We start from the raw sequence: 17,314 nt of genomic DNA on the forward strand, positions 1-17,314 counted from the left end.
CCTATGTAACAACCATTAAAATGAATCAAATGAATCAAATGAATTCATATTTAACCTAAAAAGAAAACACGAATGTGTGTGTGTGTGTCAGTTTATGTTTCTCAAAGTGGCAAAAAAGGAAGGATATTAACATTACCCTTATGCATCATTTGATTTACAAAGTCTGTGTTCTCTCTGGAAAATTATTTACATGGGCGCCAACAGGTCTAGACTATAAATGAAAAGACGCAGGTGCTTCGAACTGAAGAGACACGACCGGATCCTCCATTTAAATAAACATCTGCAATACTGTGGGATGAGGGAAGCCGTTTAATGCACAACCAAACAGCGGATAGTGACCTACTGGGTTTAAATCTCACGCTTGTCACTCATCCATCAAAACGAACCTGCAGAATCTATCCAGACTTATAAAAACAAACTAATCTGTCACTATGTCAGTAAGGTTCAAATAAATACCTGCTAATCAACTGCATCTCCTGCATCTCATTTCAACAAAACCTCTTTATTCAAATCGTCTCTTTTTATTAACATTATACTACCATCAAACTTTGCTTTGCCAACATCAGCTGGCTACTTCGCATTTAAACGCAAAAACTCCTAAACGTTTTATAAAAGTGGTAAACCTCAGCGCTTTTACGGAATGACAGACTTGCAGACGGTGCATTAAAATAATCAAGAAAAATGACTACATTCTCAAAGGATATTCACAAATGGTGCTAACAAGGTTGCTCGTTTTCTGAGCAAAATCATTTTAATGCAGGACACGAGATTGGCGGAAAGGTGCCAGTGTATCCATTAATGCGGAAGAACCAGCTAGAAAAATAAAATAAAGAGTGCGACAAAAAACGTGAGCCTCCTATATAAGTTTAGTTCACGCGCTACTGTTGAGCTGTTCGATAATATTCGGGGACCAATGCGGACCCCTATTCTGTACTGAGAGCGGTTTACATTGGTCTACAACTGTATATCGGCACTTACTTTCAAAAGAAGAAAAAAGTAGAAAGAGAATAAAACAACACCATAAAATATCCCACATTACTGCCTATTAAAAAAATTAAATGAGCAAAGAATGCGTAATTTTCCGCGTAACATTTCACAAACAAAAAGATACCCATGTCATTTCAGTTTTCTTAGTAATATAATTAAAACAATTTACAGTGCTTTATTATAATATATCTTTCAAGGGAATTTACGGAATATCGTCTCTTATTGCAGCTAAATGATACTTAATAGTCCAGTTATTTAAAGAAACCCAAAAAGAAGGTTTGGAAATGACTGGGTGTGTTTTGTGTTTTTTTTTCTCCAGGGATGGGTCACATATTGGCAATTAGTTCTGCTAGGGCTCTTCGCTACTGCTTTATGTTCAGTTCGTTCTCCAGTTCCATGAGCTTCCGGGACGCTTTGACTTTATTCGATACTTCCTTTCCCTGTGAGAAGAGTCTCTGGCGCTCCTTAAATGTCAGGCTTTCTGGAGCTCCTCCTATTGTGTTCTCCTGATCGGGGCCGCTGCAATTAAAAGCAATCATTTGTTAGTAATGCGGTATTTAAGAAATAATTAACCCCCAAAATTACAATGGAATCATTTAATCGTCCTTGTATCATTCCAAACCTTGTTTTGATGTAATACAAAAGGGATAAAAAACTTCTCAAATTTTATCCGTTCCTGCATTTAAATATAGCACACCAAACTGCATCATGCCAGATTATGAAATCATTAAAAATAAAATAAAAATCAAATCACAACAAAATCTGGCATAGAATTGAATTAAATGCAGACTTGACTACCAAATAATGACCTAAATTATATACCTTCAGAAGACTTGAAATGTAGCACAAGCAATCAAAATCGTCTACCTCTATGGTATATTAAAGGTGTTTTGTGTCATTTTTTTTAAAGCTTGACAGTCCCAGTTCCCATTTTATAAAAAGGATCTTCCGCAAAATATCATCTTTTGTGTTCCTCAGTTAAAAAAATCAAGTTATGTACAGATTTGGAACAACATCAAGGTCAGTAAATGATGACTGAAGTTTCATTTTTTAAGCGAACTATACATTTAAGGAAACAAAGGTGTAAATATAATTTAAAGCACTGATAAATGTGTTCGGGTGGTTCTTCTACCACACCCAAAGCTGTGAGCTCAGAGTTTGGTGAAGGGATAATGATGTTTGTGGAGGCTTACTGTAAAACACCACAGCTTACAGTCCAACCCAAGAATGTCATCTTTAGTTTATATGCATCATACAAGCACAGACATTTTGGGTTTCAAAACACATTCCAGTTGCATGAGTGCAATCCTCACCCTTTTGTCCACTTCTCTCGCGGGTCTTTGTAAATCTCTCCTGATCCTAGTCCTGTAGTGTTTCCAGTGTATGAATTAAATCCTGTTTTAATTTTGTCAAATGTAAAAACAATGTGAATTTCACAAGAAACATCAACAATGGCATTTCAAGAGCGATTAGCAAGATAACTGCAAAAGCTGCTGGGCTCATTATGGTGACCTGCATTTATATACAATTTAAATAAATATATTTATATAATATAGTATGTCTCTCCAGGCATTTCTTGAATAGTTTTGCTATATTATAATACTTATATATATATATATATATATGTATATAATAGGTAACTAAAATTGTTAAAAGAATTTATAATAAAAAATTAAATGACAATATAAATATTTCCATTTCTATTTAATTCTTTTAATATTATTTTTTTTTACTTTACTGAAATTAAAAATAAAAGAAATAAAGCTAAACAGAAAAAAACTTAAATTATATATATATATATATATATATATATATATATATTTTGTTTTGTTTTTATTTATTCTGTTTAGCTTTATTTCTATTTTTAATTTTTATAAATATTTGTGTCATTTAATTTCTTTTTTATTGTTATAAATTAATTTAACAATTTTAGTTACCTATTTTATATATATATATATATATATATATATATATATATATATATAAATAAAATATAATTTTTTTCTTTTTGTTATTAGTTTTTGGGTTTTAAAATATTTCTGTTTAGCTTTGTTATTATTTTAATTTGAGTAATTTTACTTCTCAAACTTATTTTCATTGGGTTTTAAAATAGTTCTGTTTAGCTTTGTTTTTTTAAGTTAAGTTAAAGTTTTTCATGTAATATTTGTTTGTGTGTGTGTGTGTGTGTATATATATATATATATATATATATATATATATATATATATATATATATATACACCACAACCACACATATATATATACAGTATACATGTTTTTCAAGTAATATTTATTTTATTTCAGCCTTATTTCAATAATTAAACTTCCATTTGATTATCAATAGATTTAGTTACTAATATGTTATACCAAATACATGTTAGTAATTTAATAACATACTTTAAATTCCTATATAAATATACAGGACATAATTTTTGTTGACTTATGTCCCCATAGCAGACTTAATCTGTTCAACCGTGCAGTTCAACCACACCATTGGCCCAGCAACTTCTGTTTCCAACATCACTCCACAGACCAGAAGCTGAACAGCGAGAAGAAAGCTGGTTTAGTTAGTGTTAAAGCATTCCAAAGCACACCTGACACAAGGTCTGTGGATCGCAGGTCAGAGGTGGAGGTCAAGCACCAGCTGTTTCTAAACTCGTCTCGTGTTGAGGAACGTCTGTAAGAGAGACGCTCCCCAACTCTGCACAGCTGGCCTGCACAACGACCCCCACCGCTGACCCACCGTAGGCATCGTCTGTGAGGCTCACGTGTCCTTGTGTCTGTCAGGCCAAGGGATGGTCCGCACTGAACCAGAGAACGGCAGTTTGATTCTAACCAATGGGGTGCAAGAGCACCGCCGCAATCCAAATGCATGTGGAGGGTTTCACTGATTGACTGATAATGGAATGAGTTTGGGCCGGAGGGAGAAAGACACAAACACATTGACTTGTGAACCAAAAATAAAATAAAAAACACCTCCACTGGTGACGACCAAGTACTTCAAGAGCAAAACAGGGCAGCTGGTGGTTTAGAAAGAAAGAAAAGGCTCAATTAGAAGAAAAAGGTTTTGTTTCCGAGACTAAATGTGTTTCATACTGTGGTTTTGAATACGATACTAAATACGAAGCAATGGTCTGTACTTGTTTGTATGTTTGAAACAAGCTGTTCAGTTTGTATTCATAAAACCTGGAAGAGAATGACTGGTCCCCTCAGGAAGATTTAAGGGTTTTTAATTGTGGTTTTTGATTTCTGAGCAAACTAATTTTTCTATTAAAATGTCCGCAGTGTGACCTCAAAAATAAATGTTGAAACCTTTGTTTCCTTTATAATTTTAAGTTTTGACATAAGCACTACAAGGATATGCCAAGTGAGTAAACTCACATTTTTAATGTAGTTAGAAATCCTTGTGTACTCAGAAAAATGTGCAAAGAATTTGTTGTGCTTGTTGAAATTTGTGGTTTGAAAGTAGATTTTTTTTTAAAAAGTACAATAGTTGCACACATACAAACTCTTATTTTTAAGTATTTCAGTATGTTTTATCCAACATTAAACTGTATCCTTAAGGAAATTAATTGTACTTTTGAAAAATAATGCAATAAATACATTTTTAACCATCATATAATATATATTAACCATTTAGGGATAAATGAGTAAATAACTGCCCCTGTGACAGGCTCTTTTACCACTAAAGTAACAAAAGATCAAGTTTAAGTTTTTTTCCTGAGAGGATGTCTCCATTTGAGGCATGATTGTGTATAAATGTTATAAAAATAAAATTAAATATTTATTTTTATTTTTAAGTAACAACACTAAACTTAGTTTACTCAAATTATAAAATGCTTCCTAAAAACCCAATAAATATTCCCATTGGAACTCATGACACATAAGCCTACAAACTAATGCCATGACTGAACAGACTTTGCAGTAGTATATAGCTGTGCAATTTATTTTTTACTTTTGTTAAATCCTTTTTTTTTTTTTTTTTTTTTTTTTTTTTACAATAAAGCAGAAAATGGACATTACAGACTGAAAGTCCGCAGCTTGTGATCCTTTTTGCTCAGAGACTTGGTGGTTCCAGCAGGTCAATGCACCTTCTCAGAGAAGGTGATGGGAGGGGCTGTGGAATCCCATGATTCCATGCAGTCCAAAGTGAGAGGAAGCAGAGGAGGGTGGGTGGAGCCAAGCAAATGATGATGCCAAATACACATAAAGACAAACCAAAGAGCAAGACAGAAGATAAGAGTGAGAACTACAGCACTGCTGAAACCAATCTGAATCAATATTGTCAATGCTAAAGCTCTGTTCCATAACCTAGTGTGTTGCCTTTTAAGGTGCTACATCGGAAGCAACTCAAAAATAGTATGCTATTCTAGCATGATATAATATACTATTAATTTCATACATAATTTTTTTTTCTGTAATGAACATTAACATAATAAATGTAACGATAATAATGTATACTTAAAAATATATATTCTATATTATGTAAATTATTATTATGTATGCTTATTATTTATGTTCAGTTAAAAGTTTTATATTTTAAATAACATTTTACAATAAAACATTTTATTGAATACATAAAATATATGCATATATATATATATATATATATAATACACACACACACGTTTGTGTATATGTATATGTGTGTGTATACAGTATATATATATATATATATAAAAATCTAAATGTTCATATATATATTTTTTTAATTCTTATTTATAATTAACATTATATTAACATTTATCTAGACTTGTCAACTATCTTGGATTACATTTTATACTAGTCAAAGATAGGTTTCCTTACAACAGTTCCCCAAGTAGGCAGCTTACTAGATTTTGGAACCAAGTTTATATGTAAAGGCAAAAAATCAAAGGGTGTGTATGAAATATCTGGAGTGCACTATACTGGTGACAACACAGCACTAGGGTTTTACTGAGAGGCTGTTAGACTGAACTGGTTTTGGTTCCATGGGAGGCTTCAGCAGTGTTGCAGACAGGTATGACGATGTTGATTTGGTAAGAGACACATTAAATAAAGCAGCAGCGATTGCAGTGGTTGATTCGTGGCATGAAAAGCTACAGTCAGTCTGAGCATGGAGGAATGCCGTGCTTTTGATTGGTTGATTAATGCAATGTTAGTTCCTTGGTAAGCGTAAATGCATTTTTCATCACAACAGGCCCCAATGACATTAAGTTAGGGGAAGCTTTGTGCAGATTACATGCAAGGTCAGATACACTGGGCATCTTTGTGAAATAGGGTTGAACTGCTTTTTTTTGCACATGACTGTTTAAAAAGTTTGACATCTGATATATTGCATAAGTTACTTCAAAAGTACAGACATTGCAAATTCTTTATAAAAAAAAAAAAAAATATATATATATATATATATATATATATATATATATATAAACTAAAAGTTTGAAAAAGTTAATTAAGAACTCAATAGCTACATTTTTCCTCAGCAATAAACTTAAGAAAAGTGCCTGGTGATTAAAATAGAAATATATTAATATAATAAAGTATTTATTTAAACAGTATTCATATACATGTATTCATACTCATATTAAAATAAAATAACTGTAGTAATATAATTACATCTCTAAAAAATTTTTTAATACAATTTATTTGAGGATAAAATACTGAGGGCAATTTCAAAGTTACATGAACTTGAAACTGATATAAAAATGTTACTTAATGTTAAAACTTGTGTTGTACTTAAATCATTTACTTTTAAAACATTTATTTCTTTCACACAGTTTTAACTTGCACTCATGTAAAATGAACACTTGAGGGAGCCAAAGACATATATATATTTTTTTTTAATCGGAGACTGTCTGCACCAAGATTGCTATTGTCCCAGTGATGTACAATAAAATTCAGATGGCTTTTAAACAGTCAAGTACAAAAAAGTGCCTCATCCGACAGATCTTTTCCCCTTTGCCAAGTGTAAACAGGACTGAGGAGAGGTGCAGTGTTGAGCCCACCACTGCAAGTGACAAGAAGCCAGTGTCTCGTTCCCTGAGCTGATAATGGACGGACAGGCGTCTAGCTGCTGAGGCCGGGCCTACCCCAAAGCAGATAACACACACATGAAACGGCTGGCAACACCAACAGTACTTGGACTGGTTTTGGACCGCACAGCGAATCACGAGGTCTACTGACTGCTAGGATGATTCGAGGAAGAGGAATCGGGGAGAATAGATGAGCGGAAAACAAACAAACAAAAATCTAATTACTATTTAAAAGGAACATTCCAGGTTCAATACAAGTTAAGCTCAATCGATAGCAATTGTTGCATGAAATAAGTTTGATCCCTTTAAATAAAACTGAAAATAAATAATCTATTGCATTTAAATTAAGGTTAAAATTATGTTCTTATGGCTCAAGGCAACAGTCTGGCAAACTACCTGCTGAACTCAATGTAAACAAGGAAGTTATTTCACTTTGCTTATATTCTTGCATAAACATTTTGTAAAAAAAGTTATGTACTATAGTTTATAGGCTTTCTACAACAGTTAAATCATTGTGACAACAAAGTTTGGATGTAACTTTATAACAGACAAGGTCAGCAAGTGATTTTATCACATAAGCCTTACATTAACACACAAAAAAAATTGTTTTCTTTTAACATGTTTACCTGTTCAAAGTTTGGGGCCCGATTAGGTTTTTATTTGATGTTTTTGAAAGAAGTCTCTGATAATCGCCAAGGCTGTATTTATTTGATTGAAACTACATCAAAAACAGTAATACTGTGGAATTTTATTACAATTTAAAATAAATGTTTTCTATTTGCATATATTGTAAAATGTCATTTATTCCTGAGGTGGCAAAGCTAAATTTTCTGAAATCCTTCAGAAATCGTTCTAATATGCAGGTTTTGCGCTCAATAAATATTTTTGATAAATTAATGTTGACAACAGTTGTGCTGCTTAAAATATTTGTGAAAACAGCAATACACTAAAAAAAAAAGACAATATCATGACATATATCTTTAATCAATTGTATGCATCCTTGCGGAGTAATTTTTTTTTTCTTTTTTAAATCCTGACTGAGCCCAAATTTTTAAACGGTAGCCAGTATTGTCAGTTAATCGAACAACTACAGTCGGTTGAGCTCAACCTGAACCTGGAAGATTCCCTGTAAAAGGAAAGATAAGATGAAAAAATAAAATTAAATAAAATAAATGATAGAAACCAGAACATATGATTCAACTAATTGGCTTTGATACTACGAAATTTTACAGATGGAAAGGTAGAGGGAATGTGGAAAACGGTGAGCGCTGAGTCTCCACTGGAAAACAGAAAAAGGAACAAACGAACACCAAAAAAACCCCACAAAAAACAAACATGAAAACGAATAAACCAATAACAAATGGAGAATGAGCGGGCTGAGGTGGGGCCCTTTTCTCTCCTCAGCGTCTCTACCTTTCGAGTTGGCCGATGGGATGAGGCTGGGTTTGGCGGGAGGGAGAGGGGGCTGCCCTGTCTTGGGAGCAGTACTGTTGGCATTGGCCGCTGTGGGCAGCTGGAATGAGTTGGACAGAAAGATGCCATCTGAGACGGGACGGGGCTTGCGCGCGGTTGGCGGCGGCTGGGGCTTTGGGGCGGGCGGAAGGTCACCGTAGGACTTCCGGGTGGCCGAGAGCTTAACCTGACCTGTTAGGCCCGCGTCCTCCTCCTCCTCCTCCTCCTCCTCCTCGTCATTGTATGAGACAAACTTGGCAGTGTATATGGTGTCAGGGGAGGTGACCTGGGTTTTGAGGTAGGAGGTGTTTCTCTGAGGCGGGGGCGGAGGGGCGCTGTTGTTGTTAGTGGCGGGGGTGCTTGCGGGAGAAGGGGGCTGGTAGTCCCGGGGTAGTGGGGGTCTGTACAGACCAGGCTCGTCTGGCGTCAGCAGCTTGCGCTCGGCTTCCTCGTGCTGCCGGCGCCGCTCTGCCTCCAGGCGGGTGTAGTACTCTTCCTCCTGTCTCCTCTGAAGGGGGGAACATGGGAAGAGCTGGTTAGAGCTGCCTATGCTAGCCTGCGCAGCTGTGAGGCCTGGGTCAAAGCTAACGCTGCTCTGGCTAATGGATGAACCAATGTAGTAAAGCTACATTGTAGTAGAAGAAATGTGTTTGCTGATATGATGTAATGTGCTTCTGAGTGAATCGAGTACAGCTAAAACGCACTCCTGCATGTTGCGGAAAGTAAGCCATTGGTTTTATTTAACATGGCTGCACTGCAAGCAAGCAACATCAAAAACTAAACGGAAATCAACAGCGCCGTCTATGCTGAAGTGCAAATTCAGTCCACTTTGCAGCTTATTCTGGCCAAGAAATGTCAGGCTGAATGACATGAAAAGCAAACAATAATTTATTTATTTTTTCACGTTCAATTCAGGGGTAGTTTTATCTGAAATAGTCATGCCTATTTGAATCAAAAAGCAAAAAAGTTTTTTAAAAAAGAAATTAAAGGTGCCATGTGCAAAAATTTAGCTAAAAATATTTAAAAAATTACCTACACGCATCAAAAGTATGAGAAGAAATAAGGGCGATGATGTCATTAAAAAAATGTAAAGTTATAGTGCTGCAGAGATATCAACCTTAATTAGCAGTAGCATTACTAGCCCCGGCCCGACAGGTGTCGTAATACCAGTTTCGGCCATGGGAGGCGGTATGCGGGCAACATAACCACCAGCCATCCTGCCATACACGAATAACTCGCACGGCTTGTGGGCGTAATCTAACCTGATGTCAATCAAGCGGAAGGATGGTTGAAGCCCTTGGCAAGAGACCGCCATCCGCTACAGGGAAACAACCGCGCTCGGAAACACAAATCAAATCCGATAAGAATAAGTAAACATCGGCACTGCTTTCAATCGCTGGAGACAACTGATGGACCTGAAAGAAATGAGGTTCGACACCGAACTTGCAACATTTCTTTTGGATTGGTAAGTTAGATGCTGTTAGTATTTCGCTAGAAGTTTGTTTTATATGTTTGTGTATTTTTTTTCGGGAAGTTATAACATAGAAATGTATCGAAGGCTGTTCTATAAACGTGCTAATGTTAGCAATGGCTAACCGTAGCTGCGTTTGATAATTAGCTAGCTATAACTTACCCATATTTTTATATCATAAGTAACCTGCTCTGTCTAGTCTGTTGGTCTCCGTGTCCTGTTTGCTTCGTGGTTTTTCTGTACGTGAGAAAATTGATGTGTGGCGTGAAAGCGTGTGAAAAGAGTCAATTGCGTGTGTCTCACGGTGAATGCTTGAGAGTTGGCAGCTCTGGTTACGCTAGCTTGGTCAACATCAGCTGTCTGATGTTGACCAATGATGTTGACAGAATGCTGTCTGTCAAATTAATTTAATTCCAATAATGTGTATATACAACTCAATGTAATATGAACAAAACGAATATGAACATATTCACTGGTAAAGGTGAAGGGGAGTAGCTTGAAGATGTCATGTTTCAAAATCACTTGACATCACCCAACGTTCCTCTGGAGGCAAAACGTCCTCTTATAGCAGCGGTTCTCATTTCCAGTCCTCGCGCCCCACTGCTCTGCATATTTTGCACGTTTTTCTTTGTTAACACACCTGATTCAGATAATCAGCTCGTTAGAAATGAACTCCGTGCATGAACTGTTTTTCAAATGTGCATTGCTCCCTACTCCCCGAGCAGGGGAAATCTGTTGAAGTTTACCTCACATTGAAACATTCATTCACTGATTTGTGCTGTGCAGCGTCTTTAAACATGGACAACTGTGACATCATATACCTCTGTAAATCAATACAATTTAAATTCACGTCTTGCACACTTCAATGCACTTTGATTGGAACATATAGCTACGTTCACTTCGAACTGGAATCATGGCTGAATATCTTGTTGAGACCACTTCGCAGGGCACTTATGTTCGAATAGAACAAATGTCTGAAGCTCTAAGAGAAACGTTCAAAATGTGCAGAGCAGTGGGGCGCGAGGTCTGCAATTGAGAACCACTGTCTTATAGGCTTCGGCTATGCTCTAGTGTTGTTGTGAAGGTAGGGGCGGAGCATAGAGACTATGCTGTTTCTCGTTTGTTACTCTAGAGTAGACCAATTCACTTTATTGAGGCATACTGCCCCCATCTGGTATGGAATGTGGAGTATGACTTGATTTTTTTGCCAGATATGACAGATGGCACCTTTAAAGAACTTTTTTTTTAACTAAAAAGTTAATATTTAATAAAACATTTAAATATGTACAAAATGTTAAATTAACATTTTACTATAATTTATATAATATATGAATGAATGAATGAATCATTAATATAATCATATGAATTCATATTAAATCGCCTACAATCATTTCTATAGGAAATTTTTTTTTTTTTTTTTTTTTAACTGTTCAATTCAGAGGTGAGTTCATCTGAAATAGTTGATAACAGAAATATTCAGGAAAAATTTAAAGTTTAAAAAAAATATAACATAAAAAAAATTAAACTTAAATGAAACATTTAAAAAAGACTGAGAAACAATAAAATGTCTAATGTAATTAAATATTTAAGTTAGAATTGGAATATTTTAATATAAATATTATTTATCAACATTAATTAATATATTATGGTCAGCATCCACTTACATAAAACAAACACAGTGGCAGTGTGTCAAAAAGAAATATGTACAGATTACATATAGAATATGAGAAATGCTCATTTACATGTGCCTAAGCGTTTAAACACAAAAAACTCCTTTGAAGACGGAAAACAATTGATTAAACATTCTTTATAAATGCTAATTGTATGAATCTACAATCTAGTAGATTGCAATCTAGTTCAGTTGCATTGTGCTGCTTGCTTGCAGTGCAAACACTGTGAAAGACTTGCCTTCAACTGTAAGCACAACAGATGGTGCTAAAGAGGAACAAGTCACTACAGTTGATGAAATATGCTTAGTTCTAACTGGAATAAAAGCATGCCTGGAGCGCATGTTACTGGTCTGGTTGGCATTTGGTGGTTAAGCTTTGGAGAAAAACACCTAGTGGTTGGCTACTCTGGACTCTGTGCAAGGATCCCCTGGGTTAGTAAGTGGTGGTGGGAATGTCTCTTATGAGAGCATGTGGAGGCAAAACACACATGAGCTAGTTCAATCTGGGACGGCCTCCATGAAAACCAAGGCGGGCCCATTTCCAACAGCACTTCCAAGCAATGTAGTACGCAATGACAATGGTCTCCCAACAAAATGTTGGAGTGTTGTGTAAAGACCTGACATGTGACTCATGCGTTTCTTTGAAGGAGATGGGGATACATCACAAACACAAGAGAGGAGATGTTGTGAAGACATGCAGTTGGACATCACAACTGGGCTTTAAAATTACCAGTGGTCTGAAAGTGATGCACACAGACACAAATAAAACTGGATGGTCACATAGTGAGACAATGTTTTGGTCACATTTTAGACGTATGAATGTAAATTCAGACCACTGGTAAACCGATGACCCGCTGAGGCATTCCAAAAGTGTAACACATGGGCGTTAAACAAACTTAATTTAGCCTCTGACAGTTAACGGATCATTACTATCTCCAGAACTGCTGTTAACCTTATTATTATCAGCACATATAGTACTGTATGTATACATAACTACACATTATTTTAAATTAAGCACAAGGGGCTGTGATCTCATACAGTCTGACACATAGAATATCAGCTGCTGTCTCCAATCACACCCACTTACAAGGTCTTGAGGAACCACCCACACGGAAATCGGGCAAAACCTTGAAAAAGCTTGACGTTAGCATGAATAAACATACGTCTCTATCAGCAAATTATGCCAAAAATCATTTTACTGTATATGGGTAGAGATATTGTTTTGGGAATTAAAGCAAGAAGATCTCACAATAATTAACCTGACTAGTCAATAGCAAGAGAACTGGTCTGGGATATTCAGATCTGTCTGCTGTTGTCGTGACTTGCATTTAAGGCCTGGCTGAGTGGGTAATAAAGGGAAAGCTAATCTGCATCTCATAAGAAGTGTGCTAAAACATATCTGCAATTTGCATTTAACACAAAAACTTATTTCTTGACTCATAAGTCCTTTGTCATAAAAATCCTCTTTTTTTGCATTAAACTACTTCTAGAAGTTCCAAGTTGTGGCTGGTCCGTTCCGATCTCAATACCTTCTCCTCGGCCTCTCGTCTGGCTCTCTCCTCCTCTCTCCAGCGTCTCTCCTCCTCCTGTTTGGCTCGCTCTTCTGCCTCACGCTTACGGATTTCCTCCAACTGCTGTTTCCGTCGCCGCTCCTCGTCCTGCAGCTGAGGTGCACAATGCATAATCAGGGTTAGTTGAAAAACACTGGACCAAAGAGATGATGGATTGGACTGACTGCAATTCTTGGTCCTAAACATAAAATACTGATTTGAAATTAAAATGAACCGAAATTTAAATAATTTTGATGTCAATTTCAACCCTAGTTGTAAAGCTACTGATATATTTATACTTAAATTTAAAACTAACCTAGAGAAATTTAAGCTTACATTTCCATTCAAAAGTTTTGGGTATGTAAGATTTTGTTTCATTTTTAACAAATTAATACTTTTGTTAAACAAGGATGCATTAAATTTATTAAAACATTTTTAATTGTTACAAAATATTTATATTCTCCAAATAAATGCTGTTCTTTTAAACTTTCTGTGGAACACATAACATGTATGTTAACTTATAAACCTATATTTAAACTTAAATATTTAATTTAATTTAATTTAATGTTTCAATATAAAATGGTTACCTAGATTAGCTTACAATTTTCAATGGCCAACCTGAGTACTGTCGGTCTTTCTGGCACAACATCGTATTTAAACTAGCCTGCTGTGGTGATTTGTAAAAATATTTTCTGTTGAGTTTCTATTACACCAGTAAATTTATCAATGTGGCCCCTGTGATGAGAGGCATCGTGCACTGCACACCATCACACAGTATCACATGCACATACACAGCTGCATGCAAAACAACTTACTGACAGAATTGCAACTTGCAACCTTCTTCAAATCTACAGAAAATCATTCAAAAGGTAATCCAAACACCTCGATCAAACTTCATACACAATACATATACAATTCTCGACAGGTTAGGAAAAACAAATCACGGCCATACACCTTTTCCCTCCAAAATCACAAGGGAGAGGACATAAACAGAGACATTTCCAGTCAGGATAGAGGAAGAGGAAACCCAGAACAGAAGACCATGGAGAAACGCAGAGTAAATGAGCGGCAAAGCGCCAGGGTCAATACAAACACGTAGAGAGCAGTGATGAGTGGAGTAGATGAAGAAACATAGCGATCATGGCACAGAAATGAGGCCCACATGCAAGCAAGCTCAGGGCCAGAGAGACCGGGCTGGAAGAAAGCATGCGCCAGCCCCCCCCCCCCCTCCCTCATGATGACACTGCACTGAAACAACGGCTGCAAAACCAGCAGAGCTTCATCATGTTCTCCAAGAAGAACAAGAGCTTCCGAAGCTTTCTTTGGAATTAATTTTCTGGTTGTCTATAAGCAAATGTTCTTGTTCATAAGGTCGCTGTCCTGTGCACATTTAAAGCTGAAGTGTGTTTTTTTTTAAAAATATATATAAGTGTGTGTTTTTTTTATATATATTAAAAGAATAATAAATACAGCATTCATGGCATGCCACTAAAATTAGTTTTAGCTAGCACCTCTATTTCAAAGACATGGGTTACAGAAAGACATTTAAAATGGAAGTGAATGGGGCTTTAAAATGCTAATTTTCAATAGGGTAGACTAAAATAAGTATTAACATGATTTTAGTGTGAAAAAAAACATTTAACCCTATTTTTTATTAATTTATATCAGTTTGAAAATTTGGTTAAATGTAACTAATTTTGTTAAACGTTACATTTAAAGTATTTAAACTATTTGAAAATGAGGGGTGACTAAATTTTAATTATCTTCATTAAAAATCATTTTTAAAATGATTTTCTTTAAGAAAACGAAAGGGGAGTACATTACTTTCATTGTCTTATTTAATAGCTAAGAATAAGACGATACGAGTCTAAATAATTGTAGTTTTTTTAATATTTATCTTGAATATTTTAATAATGAAAAAAATATATATTTTAATGCATGTAGGTTGATTTCTCTAGAAAGTATAATTATTTTCAACCTCAACCAAAGGCATGAGCTTGAGGGCAGGACTAACTGTTCGCCTGACTAATGGAAGATGGGAACTAGTTTTGATTTGATTTGGTGACACTGGCTTAGAAAGGACCAACTTCAGCTTTAAAAATGTATTTTCTTTGATGCCTTTTCTTATAGATACAGTATAGATACAGTACAATTCAGCTCAACTTTACATTTAGATATTGTTCACACGCAGCAGTTTTCCAGTGGAGCTTAATGAACATCCCAAGATGGAGTCCCCAAGATGGTGTCCCATGCTTGAAAAAGTGGTACATCTCTCTCTATTTAATTCCCATGGGTAAAGGAGTTACCACGGCCAAATGAAGGGAGGGAGGTAGTGAACAAGAGGAGACACAGGTGGAGCCGAAACAGGAAGAGAGGCAAAGAGCATAAAGAACATACCAAGTCTAGTACAGAGATTGCTGGAACAGCAGTCTGCTGCAGGAGAAACAAAAACATACAGAGCAACCAAAGGGGTGGGAGAGAGAGAATAAATAAAGAAGTAAGAAATAAAGAAAATGAGGGGTTTTCGAGAAGATAAAAGTAAAAAAATTAAATAAAAAAATAGTGGGCCGGGACTCAGTGATGTGCTGCCAGGAACATTCCAGGGCAGTACGGGTCTGATTAGCGCCAACGGTCCACTTTCCTTCAGCTGGTGAAGAATTTCCCCATCATTCCTCGTCCCCCCCAATGAAGCACTGGCAAGATTTTTCCTTCAAACACATGGTATTGTGTTGACCTTCCCTTAAACGGCTCGACCTGCCAACTCCTCAGAGATGGAGCTATACCAAATGCAGCTTCACAGCAGACTCTCAGGTGGACGCTACGCTTCGCATGACAGCTGCTACGGCGGGTGTTAGAGGAAAGAACGTTAGTGGGGGCTGAAGTTTGTGCTAGCACTGAAAGACTCATACTCAGAAAGCACAAGGAAGCTGTTTGGAAATGCTGCACACACGCCAGCCCACCAAGAAGTCATGAGCCTGGTTAGTTCAGCTCATAGGACTTGATATTAATATCCCTAGTTATCAGCACTTCCTAATTTTTGGGCAGAGGGGTGAGAACGTCATCAGGGTCTTCAGGTGGGCACCCTCCTTCACCGGTGTTTCATTGATAGGCCCACGACACCTCCAGAGGGCTCAATGATACCTCCAGAGGGCATGATACCCACTTTCCTGAATTAAACTCCTAAACTTTGTTTTCATTTTAATGAATGTGCTATAGAAATAAAATGTGATATATTTTTGTATCACCCAACCTTAGTAACTACCGAAATCAATGTTGAATCAAGTGTTAATTCTTCACTACACTTAATATGTGCCTGAAAAGGCCTCGCATGTAAAAAAATATTTATATGGCCATGCCTTGTTAGAAACTGTTAACAGATTTCAAATTATCCTGATCCTAAGATATTGGTTAGCCAGTACCTACAGGTCAGAAATCCATTGCTGATTTATTTAAATGGCAGATGAGATCAGGAGAGATGTACTGATCTGGACGAGGCAGGTTAATGCTGGTGCAAGCAGTGGAATCGTGTCCAGTGCTTGGCATCGAGAAAGCCCTGCTCCTCCCCTCCGTCAGCGCAGCATATGTATTCATCAGCAGTGCAGCATGGAAAAGCAATGACATAGGCATGTTGCAGGAGCACATGGCAAAACATTCATCATAACAGCGGAAACTAAAGCATCACGCAGAGAATCCCAGGTTAGTTGTTAATAATACCATCACCAGTCTGTTCTGCTGCCGACTGCGGATTTAAACGTAACACAAACTACAAAAAAAAAAAAAAAAACAGACCTGCACTCGACTTCCCACCTTTTTACCAATGAATTTCCATTATTTTCCAATCAAATATTACAATCAAAATTTCCTTATTATTCCTAAATAAGCAAATTTTCCTTTCAAAATATTTTGAAACCGAGCATAACTAGAACAATTTATATTCAATAAAGATGACTAAGATGTTTTTCATGTCACTGAATTTTCCTGGCCTGGAAATCAAATTTTTAAATGCTTTCTCATTGGAACCACTGGACCTTATGTATTACACCACCATTAAATCTCACATTAGAGCAATAAGCAAAAAATATATTATTTTAGTATAGCTTAATATGCAGTGATAAATACGATACCATTAGTAGATTAGCTACTGGGTGGTTCCAGATGTGGAATGAGTTTA

The 17,314-nt window shown here is 36.2% G+C and overlaps 1 protein-coding gene across 19 annotated transcripts in view; it reads right to left on the minus strand.

The window, feature by feature from the left end:
* Nucleotides 1-448: 448 nt before the first annotated feature.
* LOC132106507 (afadin-like) overlaps nucleotides 449-17,314 on the minus strand; it is a 127,275-nt gene continuing 110,409 nt past the window's right edge. For 6 of the 19 annotated variants that reach the window (XM_059512238.1, XM_059512256.1, XM_059512243.1 and 3 more), the window contains 5 exons: nucleotides 15,541-15,576; nucleotides 13,123-13,257; nucleotides 8,415-8,961; nucleotides 2,301-2,382; nucleotides 449-1,506 (listed from right to left, as the gene is read on the minus strand). In XM_059512238.1, the coding sequence (XP_059368221.1) occupies nucleotides 1,350-1,506; nucleotides 2,301-2,382; nucleotides 8,415-8,961; nucleotides 13,123-13,257; nucleotides 15,541-15,576 (957 nt within the window). In that variant the 3' untranslated portion in view covers nucleotides 449-1,349. The remainder of the gene's footprint in view (nucleotides 1,507-2,300; nucleotides 2,383-8,414; nucleotides 8,962-13,122; nucleotides 13,258-15,540; nucleotides 15,577-17,314) is intronic. The other 13 variants (XM_059512250.1, XM_059512253.1, XM_059512251.1 and 10 more) reach the window with 7 other exon arrangements.

This window comes from Carassius carassius, chromosome 27 (assembly GCF_963082965.1).
Source record: "Carassius carassius chromosome 27, fCarCar2.1, whole genome shotgun sequence".
Taxonomy (NCBI): domain Eukaryota; kingdom Metazoa; phylum Chordata; class Actinopteri; order Cypriniformes; family Cyprinidae; genus Carassius; species Carassius carassius.